General features: G+C 28.7%; 2 protein-coding genes across 3 annotated transcripts in view; one reads left to right on the forward strand and one right to left on the reverse strand.

Moving 5' to 3' along the window:
* Positions 1–5,652, forward strand: part of LOC119688116 (HIV Tat-specific factor 1) — a 31,731-nt gene extending 26,079 nt beyond the window's left edge. Inside the window, exons 4-7 of the mRNA XM_038103086.1 lie at positions 4,762–4,928; positions 5,001–5,187; positions 5,346–5,482; positions 5,535–5,652. Coding sequence (XP_037959014.1) covers positions 4,762–4,928; positions 5,001–5,187; positions 5,346–5,482; positions 5,535–5,625 — 582 coding nt within the window. The 3' untranslated portion in view covers positions 5,626–5,652. The remainder of the gene's footprint in view (positions 1–4,761; positions 4,929–5,000; positions 5,188–5,345; positions 5,483–5,534) is intronic.
* Positions 2,674–9,044, reverse strand: LOC119686841 (trichohyalin). 2 transcript variants are annotated; one of them, XM_038102045.1, is made up of 6 exons: positions 8,774–9,044; positions 8,295–8,612; positions 8,098–8,221; positions 6,862–6,912; positions 6,125–6,301; positions 2,674–4,495 (listed from the first exon to the last, which is right to left on the reverse strand). In XM_038102045.1, exons 1-6 carry the CDS (start codon positions 8,802–8,804, stop codon positions 2,842–2,844), a joined length of 2,355 nt encoding a protein of 784 aa, XP_037957973.1. In that variant the 5' UTR covers positions 8,805–9,044; the 3' UTR covers positions 2,674–2,841. The 2 variants fall into 2 exon arrangements, with proteins under 2 accessions (XP_037957973.1, XP_037957306.1); XM_038101378.1 differs by having other exon boundaries at positions 6,862–6,918.
* Positions 9,045–18,234: the final 9,190 nt, after the last annotated feature.

The raw sequence follows: 18,234 nt of genomic DNA on the forward strand, positions 1-18,234 counted from the left end.
TGGTCTCAATTGCATTTCGTATATTATACAACATTGTTCTATCCATTTTACTCCATGGTCCAGATTTTTGTCACACTTTTATGTGCTAAATTTTAAGTCGGCATTTGGTTACAACAACACTTATAATCTACGTAACTCCGGACCGTAGACTTGGCCTGTTTTGAAACGAGTTCAAAGTTAATTTAAATTCAAAATTACATACATACAAAATTACATAAAATTACGTTCAAATTAAATTGCATATTTTTATTTTAATTAAAAAAAAAACTACAATTAAATGAGAAATATATGGACATGGTTTCAGTGGTTTGTTAGTCGATTATATATAACTTTTTTTGGTCTTTTTTATTTACTCTCAAAATTGTTGAGCATTTCGTTCAATCGCTTAACTACCTTCCTAGTCATTAGCTGTGAATAAATAGCATTGACTTACAAATAGTAATAAAGTACATAAAATAATAAACATATATATGGTAATAAATTGGGAGGAAAGATAAATTGAGAAATGTGCCAAAATTCTTCATCACCTCCAACCACTATTTAAAAATGAAAATCTCAATACTAAGAGATTTGTTCTATAACCAAATAATTCGACCGTCACTTACTATATGGATGTGTAGCGTTTAGCAAAGCCTCAAACACTACTATTCGCCAGCTAGAAATTCCATAAAGCCAGGCTCTGAGAAGACTTTTTAAGGTACTATTGTACATTAGGACAAATGATATCTTCAAAAAATACATAAAGGATAGAGCCCTGAAATTATTTACGAAAACTGACAGGATTACCAACACCGCGTTATCGCATCTCAGAATAGTTACTGGCTCTTCGGGGAGGTATGTAGATCTGAGGTCAATTATTGCTTAGCCTGATGAAGTGATAAACAATAATCCAGTCAAGGCTTAGAGAGTGGTAGCCTTCACATAATAATTAATAATTAAAACACAATAATAATAATTTGTTTTTTAATTTATTTATTTCTTTCGCAAAACATGTGATTTTATGTTAATACAATTGCTGACTTAATTTTAAATATTTCTGTTTTGAGTTTCGTTTGACAATTACAAGATATTCCCGCATAAGTACGAGCATTTATTTTTATTCCGGTGTATATTTATATATATATATATATATATATGTATATATATTTGTTTGTTTTATATATGCTTGGTTAGCTAATTGATTGCTTAAAAATATTATTATTTTTCTAGTATTGAATTGCTTTGAAAATCCTAAATTAATTAACAGTAAAAATAATATTTTAATTAAGACATCAACTTATACTTGAGGTAATCAAAAACTAAATCAATTATAAATTATTTTCGTTCTTTATTGGAAAACGCTATAAACTAAGTACTAAACTTAAAACAAGCTTAAGTTTAGATTTATATTGCTTTTGTAATAGTTATTGTTTAATATAAAAAAATTTTAAATAAATTAATTTCAAGATGCTTTAGTAATTAATTTATTACGTTAAAATACGATAAGAGTTACTAATAGTTAATAAAAGCTAAATGTTAAGTGTTTAATATTAATTATTTATGTAAATATATTATAAAAAAGATAAATGTTAAAAATTTTTTACATTATCACTAGTTTGCTAAACTATTTTTGCTTTAAATATTATTTAAGTTACTTAATGTGCTTTTGCGATTAATTATTTGCATGGAAGAAGAGTGCAAAGAAGCACTACATAGACGTCTATAAGTGCTATTTTTGAACCGACTTTTCTCCCCTCAAATTCTTCAAGTTGCTGTGTTGCTATGGTAAATCTTTTTTACCACATTTTATTTAAGAAATAATATATTACATAATCTTTTAAAAAACTATAAAAATAATTACAAACGATAATATGAAAAACTTATTATAAGCTTTGATTAGCAGTGTTCAGTTATTAGTATTACTTGCTCAAATATTTGTTTAATTTTTTTTTGGCGACTTAAGGAAACATATTTTAAGTGTTGATATTGTTTTAAAAAAAATTAATTTTATTTACAATAAAATGCTTAGTTATAAAAAAATGTTTTTTTTAACAAAAATAAAATTAAACAAAAACTTAAAAATTGATATATATATAAATTGCTCGTTTAACTCGCTTCAAGGTGTGTGCTTACAAACTGTTATATATTTATACACTTAACATATAAATATAGTCAAATATTGCTTTTTACTTAAATACTTGTGCAATAACATTTAAATGTGTTAAAAAATTGTTAAATTTACTAAACAATTTTCAACTCACTGCCATGAGAGTATACTCGTTCCTTATTACATATAAAATATTAAAAATATTTTTTTTAAATTAAAATGATAAAGCTTAATATGATCATATTTAACTAAAAATGTTATACATATATTAAAAACATATTATATATAATATATTGTTTAAATTTGTTTTCTTATTATGTGCAGTGACAAGTTTTTAAAGTATTTATTTAAAAATTAATATTAAATTAATTAAAAATTAAAAGTATTTTTAATTTTAATAATTCAAAAATTGAAAAATTTAGGAGAAACATTCATTTCATTAATTTTCTTTAAAAATACTAAAAGAAGAGAGCAACGTGAATCTTTAACTTAAACATAAATTTATTTTATTTTTTCATAGTAAAAAATTAAAAAAAAAATATTAATAAAATTAATTTTAATAAATTAATTTAGTTTTTATTCATGCACTATATATTTACTGCTATTTCAATGCTAATTTAAAATTCTTTACTTCAGTTTTTGTTTAAATCAACTTAATAAATGAGTTCTTTCTTACTTTTTTCTTTACTTTACTTTGTTCTTTGCTCTCTTCTCTTGTTTCGATTTTTCATATTCTAGAATATGTAATTTTGTTCTTAATTATTAGCTTCATTATTACTTAGTGCTTGTAATTGTTTTTGTTGCTTTCGTCGTTTACGTTGTTCGAAGAATGCCTTTTGCATTTCTGGTGAGAGTCGTGCGATTCGTTCAGCATATTTACGTTTCTTTTCTTCTTCGGCTTTACGCACACACTCATCTTCTTCCCGTTTCAATTCATTCAAACGTTCTAGACGTTGTCGATTTTGTTCTTCTTCCTGACGTTTCTTTGACTCTTCTTCTGCTTTGGCAGCTTCATTTTCACGTCGTATTTCATCTTCGTGTTGTCGTTTACGCGCTTTTTCAGCTTCTTCCAATTCTTGTCGTAAGCGTTCCTCCTCGGCTTCGATTTGTTTTTGTTCAGCTTCTCGGCGTGCAATTTCCTCTTGCCGTTTTCGTTGTGCTTCTTCACGTTTGCGATTTTCTTCATATAAACGTTGTAATTCTTGTTGTTCAAAACGTTTCGTTTCTTCTAAACGTTGCAGTTCTGTACGTTTTTCTTCCTCTTCTAGTTCACGTTTAATTTGTTCTTGTCTAGCTTTTTCTTCCAATTCTGTACGACGTCTATTTTCTTCATCCTGTAAACGTTTTCTTTCTTCTTCCTCATGTTGACGTCGCTCTAATTCATTTTGTGCATCTTGTATACGTTTTTCATATTCTTCTTTTAAACGTTTTTCCTCTTCTAAGCGCTCTTCTTCATGTTTGCGTGCTTCTGCTGCACGTTGTTCTTCGATTTTACGTTTTGTTTCTTCGCGTTCTTGTAATTCTTTAGCAATTCTTTCACGTTCTTTTTGTTTTTGCTCATTGGCCAAACGTTGATCCTCTTCGTCCTGAACTCGTTGCTTCTCTTCTTCAGCATATAATTGTTTAAGTGCTTCAAGTTCTCTTTGGTGTTCCTCTATACGCGCTCTTTCTTCCTGTTCTTGTTGTTGCGAACGCTCACGTTGCTCCTTTTCTTGCTTTTGTAGACGTGCTCTTTCTTCATGTTCCTGTTCTTGCAAACGCTTGCGTTGTTCCTGCTCTTGTGCCTTTTCTTCTTGTTGTCGTAAATGTTCGCGTTGTTCCTGTTCTTTCTTTAACAATTGTGCTCTTTCTTCATTTTCCTGTTGTTGCAAACGTCTTCTCTCAAGTTCTTCTTCATGCTGCCTTAATTGACCAGGTACGTCAGATTGATGATTCATTTGCTCGTTGTTGTGTTGTTGGCGATGTTCCTCTCTTAAACGACGTTGTTCTTTAAGACGTTGTTGTTTTTCACGTCTCATCTTTTCCTGCCGCTCACGTTTTTTCTGCATGCGACGTTTTTCTTTCTCACGTTGTCTTTGTAATTTACGATCGTAATGAGTGCGTTGATGTTGTTGCCTACGCTGAGTTTGTGGTGACACGGTTACGAGTACCGGCGGTAAAATTTCATTGTAGACATTAAGCGGTGTTACTGGTGTAGTTGTCGTCATTCTAACTGCTACAGGTTGATAGTTTATATCATTTGGATGAAGAGTTGTTTGCTGGTGGTTAACGTCGTTTTGACTGGGTGAATTAGTGGAATGTGGTCGGGGTCTACGTCCACGTCCTCTTGTATTACCAGGACGACGGGCACGTATGCTGGGTATAACGATCTCCTCGTTACTACCCTCAGCCTTAACCCGGCGATTTATTCTGAAAATACAAGAAAAATTAAGAATTAGAGAAAGGCTTTTGTTTTTTGTTTTCTATGTATGTCTATGTATATAGTATGTCTATGTCTTTATAGTATATAGTCGAACTGGTTGAATATCGCACGAATATTATTCAAATTTCCAGAAACACTTCCTACAACTAAATGCTTGTTGTAGGCAGTAATGGTATCGACAACTATACCTAACTATATAATTAGGTTTCTTAGTACTTATTAAAGTTCATTTTAATAATCCTATTTTTTTCAGATTGAGTCCGTGAACTTGGCTTTAAATATACTGGATGAGTATAATCTGCGTGGTAATAAAATACGTGTTCAGCGTGCTGAATTTCAAATGCGCGGAGAATATAATCCAGCTTTAAAACCGAAAAAAAAGAAGAAAGATAAAGAAAAGCTATTAAAAATGAAGGAAAAGTAAGTTTGTATTTGTTTTGAATGAAAAATTTAATTTGTATACTATCTCAAAACTTTTTTTTTGATATTTAGACTTTTTGACTGGAGACCAGAGAAGTTACGAGGGGAGCGTACAAAGAATGAAAAAGTGGTTATTATTAAAAATCTTTTCGCGCCAAAAATTTTCGAAGAAGAAGTTCAACTAATTCTGGAGTACACAAATGATTTACGCGAAGAATGCAATAAATGTGGTACCGTGCGGAAAGTTATTATTTACGATGTAAGTATTAGGCTAAGGATAGCATAGATTTAAGATTTTATATAATACTAATTTTAAACTTAAAATAATTTATTTTAAACATATAAATAAATTTTTAATAATATCTGTTATTATAATACTAATTTCTTATAACAATATTACGCATTTTATTATTACAGCGTCATTCTGAGGGTGTAGCTCAGGTAAATATGTCCACACCGGAAGAAGCTGATTTGGTTATACAAATGATGAATGGACGATTTTTTGGAAAAAGGCAATTAAGTGCAGATTACTGGGATGGAAAAACTAAATACAAGTAAGTTAACATATTTCAACAAATTTTTTATAAATAATTTTTGTTTTTACAGAATTAATGAATCGGAGACAGAAGTTCAACAACGCCTCTCGAACTGGGATGAGTTTTTGGAAACGGATGAAGAAAAAAAATTATCTACATAATTTATTTTTAAAATATTTTTTGCTTTTGCATTTTTTATTATGTTATCAATCAATTACTTAAAAAGTAATATCGTAAATAATATAAAGATATTAAAATTATTTAATAATTTTTTTTTAACATTTTTGTTCTTTAATTACTTGAAATTTGAAATTAAAAAAAAAACCTTTAAGGAATAATCAAGATATTCTAGTATCTTGAAGTAATTTAGTCGTAATTAATTTTTGAAAACTTTAAAATACGTGCTATCGAAATGTTCCCGTATTATACTCTAAATAAGTACAAAATTTATAAGATTCAAAGAGCTCAACTTATTAATATTTATAATAAATGCTTGGAACCTTCTTTTCAAACCGTATTCTTAAATATTTATTTATTTTATTCATACTTTTAGATTCGTGTATAAAAAATTTTAATATAAAATTTATATAACTACAATATTTTATTTGTGTAATTTAAATTTAAATTTTTAAATTTAAAATGGTCTTAATCATAATTTACCTTGCACCATTGTTGTTTCCACGATCAATTACTTCCAAAATAACCTCATTTGCGTATTGTCTTGGATACGTTTGATTCCAGCTATTGTAGATCTTATAACGATTCTTCTCGCTGACCTTTGGCATTTTATGCTGACAAATGAAACGATGTTTTTCGGAGCATAGACGAGCAGACCATCTATTTTGTAAAAATGCAAAAAAAAGAATATAATTAAATTTAATAAATAAATCAACTTATACAATACATTCTTGCTTTTAATAAAATTTAAAATATTTTATTTGATATTAGTAAATGATAATCGCATTTAGCTGGTTTGTTTAGTGTTATATATAACAACCCATTTAATATATAATAATTTTTGCTGTTGTTTTTTAAATTTACTGTATTAACATAATATATATAATTGTGTATTAAAAATATAATAAACTTAAAAAATGAACACAATCATGCTTACCAAATATATATTAGTTGTTAAAATAATATTAAAAAAAAAATAATTTTTAGTAAAGAAGTTATTTCATATCAAAAATATATACATATATATTAATATAGCGTATACTGAATTATGTTTTAGCCCATTAATTTGTTGATTACTTAGCACCGATGTATTTTAATTGGTAGTCATTGTCTATATAACTCTTGTTTCAATATGCCATTCTCCCTTAATAAGCGCCTCAAACTCAAAGCTGGTTTGATTTATATTTGAATCCTTGTATTGCATTTATTTATTAACATACCTGTATTTTAATTGTGGATCAAACACGGCACAATGGTTTTGTAAATTTCTTCTGCTCCTGCAAAAAGTGCTCATAAGTAAATCTTGAAATAATAATAGAAACTTAAAAACATATACTACTATGTTTTATACATTAATGTTTTATATTTAATTATTAATAAAAATATAACTTTATGGATTATTTACTTAAATGTTAAACTATTAACTTAATTAATTGAAGAAGTGATATCTATTTGGTGATCCTAGTTGCGGAGAACTATACAGGTCATATATATGAAATAGAACTATCATATGTATACATTTCACCGTTTAACAGTATGAGTCGCTTAACAATCACTAAACATGCGTGATTTTTAGCATCGCGTAACTGTGTGGAGGTGTGCTAAACCACTACTTTTTTTGAAAATAGTTAAGGTGAACCCAAAGGTGCCACATTTGTTTTAGAGTAAAATTGAAGGTATGGATGTGGAAGATGTTTGGTTTCAGCAGAATATTACAACGAGCCACGTAATACGTTTGTACTGCGAATAATTCGCCTAATGTGTAATATCAAGATTTAATGATCTAAATTGGATACTAAGATCATGTACTACATCACCATTGGATTTTTTTTTGTGGAGATACGTAAACGATCAAAATTATCTTATGCAGAGTGTTACAGAAACTGTAATAATTTTGTGCCTAAAAGACACAAATTTTGAAGTTTATTACTGAATAACATTGCTTTGCCTAGGTGACGAGGTACAAATAGCCTCGGATCTCATCACCAAATTTAAACCGATATATTGTTTTTTCTCTCACTCTCTTTTAATCATTCTCTCTCATTTAATTTTATGATTTGCATTTAAAACAACAAAAATTTTGTTAATGATGAGCCCGTGACATGGCCCTGTAAAATATAAATTTTATTCTAAGTTATAATAATGTGATTGCTCCCCTTAGGATTTTACTACACATATACCTACGATCTTAGAAGATCCTTATAGGAAAATGAGTAATAACAAATATAAATAATGTTCTAAATTATAATAATGTGATTGCTGCCCTTATGATTTTATTATCATATATACGAACTACTGAAACGAATACAGGGCTTAATAAATCATTTTATAATTTAACTTAATATAAATTAAATATTAATCAAATCACATATAAAATAATTTTCTCTCTAGTAAGACTACCATCAATTAAAGCCTTGAAATAAAAATTTTAAATATAGAAAGTGAATGTATATTACTCAGGGTCCATTTGACTGAAAGCGTCATACGTCAGGTTTTTGCCACTTATGCTCCATTGCCAAACTCCAGTAAGCCAATCGTATGTAGAGCCAAGCCAAATAGGATCGGGATACCCTCCATATGCTAATATAAAATATTAAAATTATCAATTATTAAAATTTGAAGTTAAAATTATTTATTTATTGAATATAAATACCATTTGACTGTCTGTCATGCTGTTGCAAAAACATATTCAGTTTGCGATCTGAATATTTGGTTGGTTCTGCTAACTTTGAGTTCTTGTCCTTGCAGAAGAAGTGTGCCTCCAACCAAATTCTTTGCTCTTCTGGCATATAATAGCATTCAGTACCGATGCGTTGAAATTTGGGTGGACAGAGTGCGTATATGCGACGATTGCGAGGTTTCTCCTCAACATTGTTTAGTGTGTTTTCAATGCCATTGCCATTATCTCCAACAAAGTTGACACCAGCCGAAGCGGCTGATCTGTGATATTCCGCAGTAAATGCGGTTGAAACTGAAAATAAATAATTAATTATGAACCAGTAATTAATTGGAGGCAAGTTAGTGTATGGCAGTTGATATTTGTAAAACAAGTCCATCGTTAAGATAGATAAGATAATCGAAAGAAATGAGTTTAAAATAAATTAAAAATTCAAATGTGCATTAATGGCTTACCTAAAGCTAAGATAATCAGCAAGAAATGCATCTTGCCCCAGTTGCAATGCGTTAAGGTGTTGAAATTTCACTTCAAAGCAAAGTATATCTTTTGCTATCGAATTTTGTATAATTTTAAATAAATTTATTTAATTATAAAATTAAAAAAAAATGTTTTGTTTGTTTGATAATTTGGTGAAGATAAATCGATTATGAATTCCGGTAGCGCGCGTTGATATTCAATTTACTCTTTCGGATTTGTTAAGTTAACATGGCTTAATGATTACAGCAACTGTAAGAGAAGAAGAAAAAATAATGTTAACTAAATAATAAATTATAATTAAAAAAAATATAATGAAAATATGCTAATTTAAGTATATTTGAATGAATTTCTAGTTAAACTCTACCTGTGGGCTTTTATTGATCGCTTTGAAAAACTACCCAAAAGTGTAATTCTTTAGAAATATTCTCTGAATAACACCCACCGTTTTTTTTTCAGAACCTTTTGACGATAATTTGAAATTTGTTTTGATGAGATTTTAAATAAAATTTAATTAAGTAATCTTTTTGGATTTTATTCATTAACAGATTTAGCTGGGATTGTATTCGTTCTAACTGGTTTGATTAGCAAATATTTTTAATTATTTCCCATTAACAATTTAGACGTTCTTGACGCGATTTCAGAGCGTTTTAACATGACTTGGGCTGCGGTAATTAATTTTGGCGCGGTTTCACTAATTTACGCACTGCAGACTCACAGCTGCGCATAATTTGAACTCAGCCAGAAAACAACTTTCAGTTCAGTTCTGCTTATGCGATGAAATATATTTTGAAAAATAGTCAATTTTTGAAAAATAAAAAGTATTTTTAATTAACCAATTAAACATGTTTAATGCGTTGACTGTCGGACTGTCAGTGGGTTTCAAGCAAAGCCTGAGGACATCAATCATTCGTTATTGGAGTATAGACATGGGTGTGGCTTTCAAACGAAACATTCTTTGATTTTTACGATTTAGAAAAATTTATGCAAAAATCTCCACATTCGGTCAATATTAATAAAAAAGATATAAGTTTGAGGCATGAGATATTTATCACAGCAAAAACAAAGCAGACCGTGGGCGTCAAATTTATAGAGAAATAATAAAAATAAACATTTTTTGCACTCATAACCATTTTATAAGAACAACTACTCTTATATCTATATATATATAATCGTTTCTTCGGCTGTTCGTTACTCAATCACTTTTTAATGACTTAACTAATCTTCGTGATACTCTCAGATCATATTTATAGTATAGTTTTTAAGCTTGAATTTTTGTCCTTGGGATTATATCCAAACTCATGTATGTCACAGGACATTAATTTAGAAATTAAAGGATATTGTTGGGACAAGTTTTAGATTAAATGTTTACTTGAGACAAGCTTGTGTCTTAGTTTATATTGAAAATACACCCATCGCATATGATTTCTTTTCATACACTGGTCCAAAGAAATCTTCCAGCGTTTATAGTGAATATAAACGCTATAAGTCCTATATAACTATAAAGTCCCACATAAATTTATCTATACAGATAAAAAAAGTTTTATAAAAACTGAAAAAAAAGAAACATCCTACGTTGCACAGCTGCACTTTAGGAAGGCTAAGCGACATCAGTGGGATATTCTTTAGAGTTTATTATAATTTTGATTGATAGCAATTTTTTTTTATACTGTGAGTTTCGGTCGTTTTCTAATTAGTTTCTGTCAGAAACAAAAATTAGTAAATTTGCTCGCAATTTTTTCTTAAAATTTGATTTTGATATTCTGCGGTGATTGTTATTCGAGGTAAGAAGTAGAACTTTTTTAGTTTGTTTTGTTTTAAATTAATTAATTTTTTTCAAGGACTTTAATTTTATGCAACACTTAAAATTATAATTTAAATTTAATTTAAAAAAAATAAAAAGTTTTCGCAATAGAAGTATAAAAGTTTTATTTATAAAAGTTGTCTTTAGTCATAAATTGATTTTACTATATACATAAATAAAGCTCCGTAAATAAATGTTATTGTTTTAAAAAGTGCTTTAATAAGTATTAGGTAAAAAATTCGACGTTTTTTGTCATTATACATTTAGAATAAAAAAATGATTTAGTGTCACAGAGAAATGATCAACGATAAAGATGTTTTATTTGTAATGCCAAACCAAAGGTCCTGGAAGTTAGCGTTCGTTCTTCTTATCTTAGTTATAAGTTTTTATATTTCATAATTGATTATAAAAAAACAAAATATTTGCAACAGAAATTTATAAACTACATTATAATAAAAATGTCTTTCAATGTCCCAAATGTGTTCTTATACATCTTATTTCAATTAAACTAAAAGAGAATTATAATTTTAAATTTTTACATTTATAATTCTCTAGCAGTTTAACTGACATAGTATATAAAAACGAAATTGTTGACTTGACATCTGTAAACATTTATTTTAATATAATATTTTAATTGCATGACGAGATCGTTGTATTTATCGTTTAGCGTGATTTCTATGATCAGACGTTCTTGGTACCCACATCTATGACAACAACTATTTAGTTTGACAGGTGACATTTCAGGCTATATTTATTTGTGAAAGCAGTTGTGTAATTCATTAGTCGTTGAAAAAGTTAATATATCGCTTTATTACTATAAAAAAAATTTGAAACTGCTTTAAAAATTTGTACTGTTTACGGAGTGGATGCTGTGAGCGACCGCCGAACCTAAGAGTATTTTGCTTGAAACCGTTTGGAAAATTTTGATATTATATGTGCAGGCTGCTATGGATGGTTTAACATTCAAAAGGTCCGTAAAATTTTGCGTTTGGTGGAGCAAGATCGACATGCTAGCTATTAGGAGATAGCAAAGGCACTAAAGACCAACAACATGAGAGTTTGATATCATTTGAAAAGAGCAATTTAGGCACAGATGCTCAATATTTGGATATTACATGAATTAACGAAAAGAAGTTTTATTAACTAAATTACCATCAATGAAGTTGTGCACAAGTGTTACGAAAGTAAGGTACTTTTGAAGGAAATCAACGATTTCAAAGCCTGAATCAACAACCAACAGGGTTATGTTTGTTACGAGCTACTACTGCTTGATTAATTCGATCCTTAACTGTTCACAACTTCATCGCTTACACGAAACAATCAAAGAAAAGTGATCAAAATTAGCTAAAAAACATGATAATGCCTAGACACACACATTCTGGATGACTTGAAATATATTGACGGGACTTAATTGGGGAAATTTACAACTTGTTGGCTTGATAAAACTATTAAAAAAAAAGTTATCAGAATTAGCCAACAGACAAGGAGTTATATTTTACTATGACAATGCCACACCATACATATTTTTGATAACTCGGAATATATTGACTGGATTTGGTTGGAAAGTTTACAATTTGATCACTTGAACAAAACAATCAAGAAGCTGCTACCAGAATTGGCCTACAGAAACAAAATTATGCTCAATCATGGTAATGCCACACTGCAGACATCTTTGCCGACTGTGAATATATTTTTGGAACTTGATTGAGAAGTTTTTATGCATCCACCTTATAGTCTGGATCTTGCATGATCGGATGATCGGAAAAATTAGAAGATCAAAGAGCCGTTGAAAATCACTTTGTTAAGTTTTTCGCCATTAAAGCACAGAGGTTATACATTGATGGTATTATGAAATGACCCGGAAAATAGTAAGAAGCCATAATTAATTATGATTAATATATACTGGATTAAAATTGTTTCAATAGAGAAAATTTTTTTCAAAAATGTACAAAAAAATATAATGTATATAATATTATAATATATGATATATATAATATTATAATATATAACATATATACAATATTATAATATATAATATATGTATGAAATATTATAATATATAATATATATATAAATAATTATGTAATTTTCTAAAACGGGATCAAGCTGATAGAGATCGATTTGTTTATAGGGCCAAAACAAGCTACTCTAGAGAAACATATATAGAACTAATTTATAATCTAGTGATATCGAATTATTTTAAAGATATATTTGCAGTGGAAAATACTCGTACAATTTTCAAAACTCGTACCGAACTCATCAAACCCTATTACTTGCCCTATGTATGTTAACCTTAAAATGAGTAGACAATCGCTAGGTAAACCTGATGACATTAGTTCACAGCTTTAAGTAAATAATATGTAAAGTATCAATAATTATTGTTTGTTTTTCAATTATTAATAAAGAATAGTGCTACTACTACTATAAATATAATTATATATTCTTTTATATTGTATTTATTATTTACTACAAATTACTTATTCCATTTTTTTAATATACTTTATATATTTCATAAATAAAGAATTTAAAAAATTTATTTAAATCAATGCCATAATTTTACAGTTAGATTATCTTACCATTCAAAATGTTTCTATGTTCGTAAATTCGTTATAAACATGTTGAGCAATAAAATTAAGTGATTTTGGTTGAAATTGTAGGCGGCTTCCAAGTTCAAGTTCAAGGTGAAATAAATAAAGTACACAATTATGAATCAATCAAAATTCAAATTTTCAATTGCAGACATAAACAAACAAGAAAAATTATTGACTACATCAAATTTAAATAAAGAAAAATTGTGTCATTTAATACGCCCACATCAAAACAGAGATTAGCAACAAACGGTGTGTAGGGAGTTCGATGCAACAATCGACAAGTGAGTCTATCAACAAATGACAGTGGGCCGTAATACGAGACTGCATGCTTGTTCATGAGCAAAAAATTTTTTAAAGAATTTATAAAACAACAACAATACAATAACACAACAACAATATGAATAAGACAGACAACAAGACAGCAGTCATTAAATCGCTAATAGAAATTTCGATATGCGTTGAGCCAGCAACATGTATGCATTTTTGTGTGCAATTAAGTGTTGTTATTTATAAAACCAACGGCCGTAGCCGACAATGGCAATATTGGTGACAATATCGTAAACACAATGTGTACAGACCGCATAATTGCTAATAGGCGTGCTGCTTGCACCCACAGGCGCACATTTGCTAAAATTACATGTGTACGAGCATCCATCCACACTTAAACATGTTGATACTCGTATGTTGCGGTATACACCTGTACAGTTTAAGTTATTTTTTTTTTATGTTTATGTTATGATTTTTTTGAGTTTACACACAGTGCCGGAATGTCTGCTGATGTTGCTAAGCTCGTTTTGTGCTGTTATTGCAGTTTTTTGCTCTGCATAGGCGGTGCTTGCACTGCATCATTTCACAATTTAAACAATTGACAGTTGAGTATTTTAAAAATTTAAAATTGCAATGCAAATATTTTGAATGTCATAACAAAACGTTTAATATGGAGATAATTGAATATTATTAAATATGTTTATTTTATATACTAAAATAATATTAAATGTTTTTACAAAAAGTCGCCATAATGCTGTTAAATGATAATTGTTTTACATTGCACTCTTAATAGTATAACTGACCTATTACAAGTGTAGTAGTGTAATATATATTCTGTCAAAAAGTGATAAAATTGGAAAAATAATAATTTGCAACGAAAAGTGCTTTCGAACAGATATATAATATAAGTCGAATTAATAGATTCGTTTTAATATATGTTTATATTTCCTCGGGGGAGGCTGTAACCCCTAGAGGACGCTTCACAGGTGGCGGATAGTGGCTGCCTTTCCCGTTATCGGGTGACAGGAAAGAAATAAAATACCTTCCGCGGACCACAAATTCGGAAAAAGGTCACTTCCTTAAAAATCCCTACAGGGCAAACTACCCACTGGATATTTTGAGGTCGTAAGTTGCAGATATAGTTGTATGATTAGACATGAGTCTGTAAAAGAGGTGGCGGCGGAGGAACCGTAGCTGGTCAACCCCGGCGCTCGTACACCTTCAAAAAGAGTACTGTCACAATATTTTCTCTCGGTCTGGAAACAACAGTTGGCACCTAACTGAATTTTGCGCCATTTTTATGCAACTTCCCGTTTCAATCTCTGCTCCTAGCAGCCACAGACAAAAGTTGACTTACAATCAATTTTGAGGCAAGGAATAGGAATTGGACTCATATTTCTTTAGCAGAGAGATCAAAACTTATAAAACCAATATAGTTCATATTTAGAACCTTCGACTTCATACATAGAAGTCAATCGAAAGTATCTAGATTAATATCTGCCTTAACTGAATATTGGGGTATAGGACAGCATAAAGCCAAGCTCCAATTGCCATGTCGTTTATCCTGTAGTACATGTTTACTAGTGTTGAAAGAGAAGATATCAGAGAATAATGTTGTGTCTATGTTCAGGTTTGTCTAGAACCAGGCTTGAGCATTTGGGTGCTGAAATCCTTACATATTCGGGGATATTCCCAACATTGGCCTTACATTTATAAATACTTACATTTATCAATGCATTTGGTTAGTTCCAACATCAAATCAAATGAGAATCAAAATGACTTTTTTAGCTCATTGTAGAGAACTCCTTTCTTCTTATACTTCATCTATCTATCTATAATAAGACTATAACTAAAAGTACTCAGTTATATAACACTAATAAAATTTGCTGCGTTTAAAAGATTCACGTCCGGGAGTTATAGTCTATTTTAGTCTGTAGTTAGGGTTGCTCATATTTCGTGGTTCTTATTTTACACACAGTTTAGTTATTTGTTGAATATTTTTTAAAATGAATTCAATATTTTTGAACATATTAGAATCATTATGGAAGTTAAAAATGGGATTAAATACGAGATTATCCAATATAAATGATTATGGTTAAAGGGCAAGCCTGGATTGATGAGAAACAAGGTTATATTCGTTGAGTGTTTGGTGAAATTAGAATGGAATTTATTACGAGCTATTTCAACCTTGAGTAAGGGTCAATTTGGTACATTGATGTTCACAACTCCATCGCTTGAACAAAGTAATCAAGGAAAAGTTATCAGAAAGCATTATATAAATATTTTCACTCTTGGAATAATTATTAGAAATATTTATAGCACAGTCTAATGTATGTTATCAATGTATGATATTCATTCACTTAACTGTAGAAATTTCTTCAGCATGGACACATGTTGCAATAAAGAATTATACCTTAAATTATTTTATAATCAAATTCACAAGTATATTTATTAATAATTAATAATTAATGGTAGTAAAGTTTTGCTTTTTCACTAAAAATTATATTTTATTAAGAATTCAAATCTGCATTGAAATTTATTACATTTTCACTTGACTATTAATGTTCGGAATTTTCTGTATATTAAATAAATTAAATTTTAATGGAAGTAGAACAAGTTTTTAGCCAATATTTTGGTTGATTTATGAGCAAATAATTTTATGTTATAACTAAATATTATTTTTTTATACGCCTTTTTTGCACCAAAATATTCGAAAATTATGCAATTTTTGAGTAGACGATGAAGTAAAAACATTTTAAATTAAAAAAAACTCATGTAGTACAAAGACCACAGGAAGTGTTGTAAATATTAATAAAAAATAATAATAATTTAAATTAATTTATTGATTTGAAAAAATATAAATATTGTTTTGGATTATAAATTAAACATTATTCAATAAAATACTAATACCAAAAATATTGAATAAAAACCTATGAATAATGGGTAATTTTAACAAGGGCAGACCTTGCAGTGGCAATAATATTATTAATGTTCTGTAATAATAAAATACCAATAAAAATTTATTAACGTTTAAAAATAAATTTCTATAACTTTTCCAAACATTTCATTCAATAGACAATCCAAATAAAAAAAACTCAACATAAAAGGTATCGAATTTGGGAATGTTGCTGTGTTTTTTTTTTGTTTGATTTTTGCTTCCAAAAATAACCTTAATTGCTAGCCTTTAAACTGCTATCGCAGAGTAAAAATGTTAATGGTTTCCTTTGCGTTGGCCAATATCGTTTTACCAAGCTTTGCCCTGTACTTCCACATCCACTTTTTCACATACTAAAAATAAACCTTTCGTGCTCGTAGATAAACAAACCGTTTTTTTCACAATATTTTTCACCATTCCATCAGTTTTTCATTGTAGTTTGCGCTTGCAAATGGCAGTCAAATGGCTTGTATATCATTTTTCGAGAGTCTCGTTCATCTTAATGGAAACTGAAAAGTCATCGATATGACGATACCAACTCCAAGCCGACAGACTTCCGTTTGTTTATCATCTGCGTGTAGGACAGAACTTTGTGAACATCATTGTGGTACTCCCTAATGACAACACTTTTTGTTACTGGCGAATGTGCGTGCATCGAATTTTTAACTTGTGTCCTAGCACGAGTCCTGAAAAGGATGATTTGTACGACTGCAATAATATTTTTTTATTGAAATGGTAAAGGCATCAATTTCTATAGCATAAAACGAATACCAACGTATAGGTATTGCTTTGAATAAAGTGGTTTTTGATTTATGTGTTTAATATTTGAACATCAACTTCTGGAACATTAACTACTTCAGGCATCTTTAAAAGTCAAGAAATTCAAATTTAAGACAAATGTATTATTATGCTTTTTTGTTTTATGAAAATTTAACAAATTATTGAACAAGTGGTTTCGCTAAATATAAGTTTGCAAAATGAATATATATAATAATATTATTCTCTATATATATCGTATATATAACAGAGAATCTCTATATATATTATATCTATATTATCTCTATATATATTATATATATAACAGAGAAAAAGTGTTTCATGTGATATCTATGCTCTGTTTTCAAAGTTTTTTTCAAAGAATCGATACTTCTTTTTAAATATTTTAAATATTTTCTTTACTTTTTTTAAAAGATTTCCAACACTAAAATATAGTTATTTCAGAACACTTATGTACTTAATAAAAAGTGATAGATAATAGGTTACAGGATAGTAGTACAAACAAGATCTGAACTCAAGAAGTCCATCAAAACTTTTTAATTTTACCATTTCAATCTCAAATCCACTAAGAAAAATTCTTATTCTCCAGGCACTTTAACTTGGTTTCTATAAATTTCATTCCATTTATTCTCTCTTAATTGTAGAAATTTGTTTGAAATATGCTTTTGAGTATTCATTAATTAGATTAGTATTAGTTTTTCTAGAGATTTTCAACTAAACCTAACAGGATTATTGTTTTCTAAAAATTCAAAATTAAAATAAAAAAGTGATAAATAACAGATTCAGGACAGTAGTACAAACATCTTAAGATAATAACTCAAGAAAACTATTAAAATTTTTTAAGTTTTACTATTTAAATCTCAATCCCTCTAAGGAATATTCATTATTTGTAGTGTGGTCTTCCATTTATTCTCTCTAAATCTCAGAAAATTGTTGAAATATGCTTTTGAGTATCCACTAATTAGATCATTATTAGTTTTTCTAATAGAGTTGAATCTAAGGGGAACCCTCTTTTATAAAAACTGAAAAATTAAATCACTATTAATATATAGATACTTTGAGAAAATC

The sequence above is a fragment of the Teleopsis dalmanni genome, chromosome 1, assembly GCF_002237135.1.
Source record: "Teleopsis dalmanni isolate 2A chromosome 1, ASM223713v2, whole genome shotgun sequence".
NCBI lineage: Eukaryota > Metazoa > Arthropoda > Insecta > Diptera > Diopsidae > Teleopsis > Teleopsis dalmanni.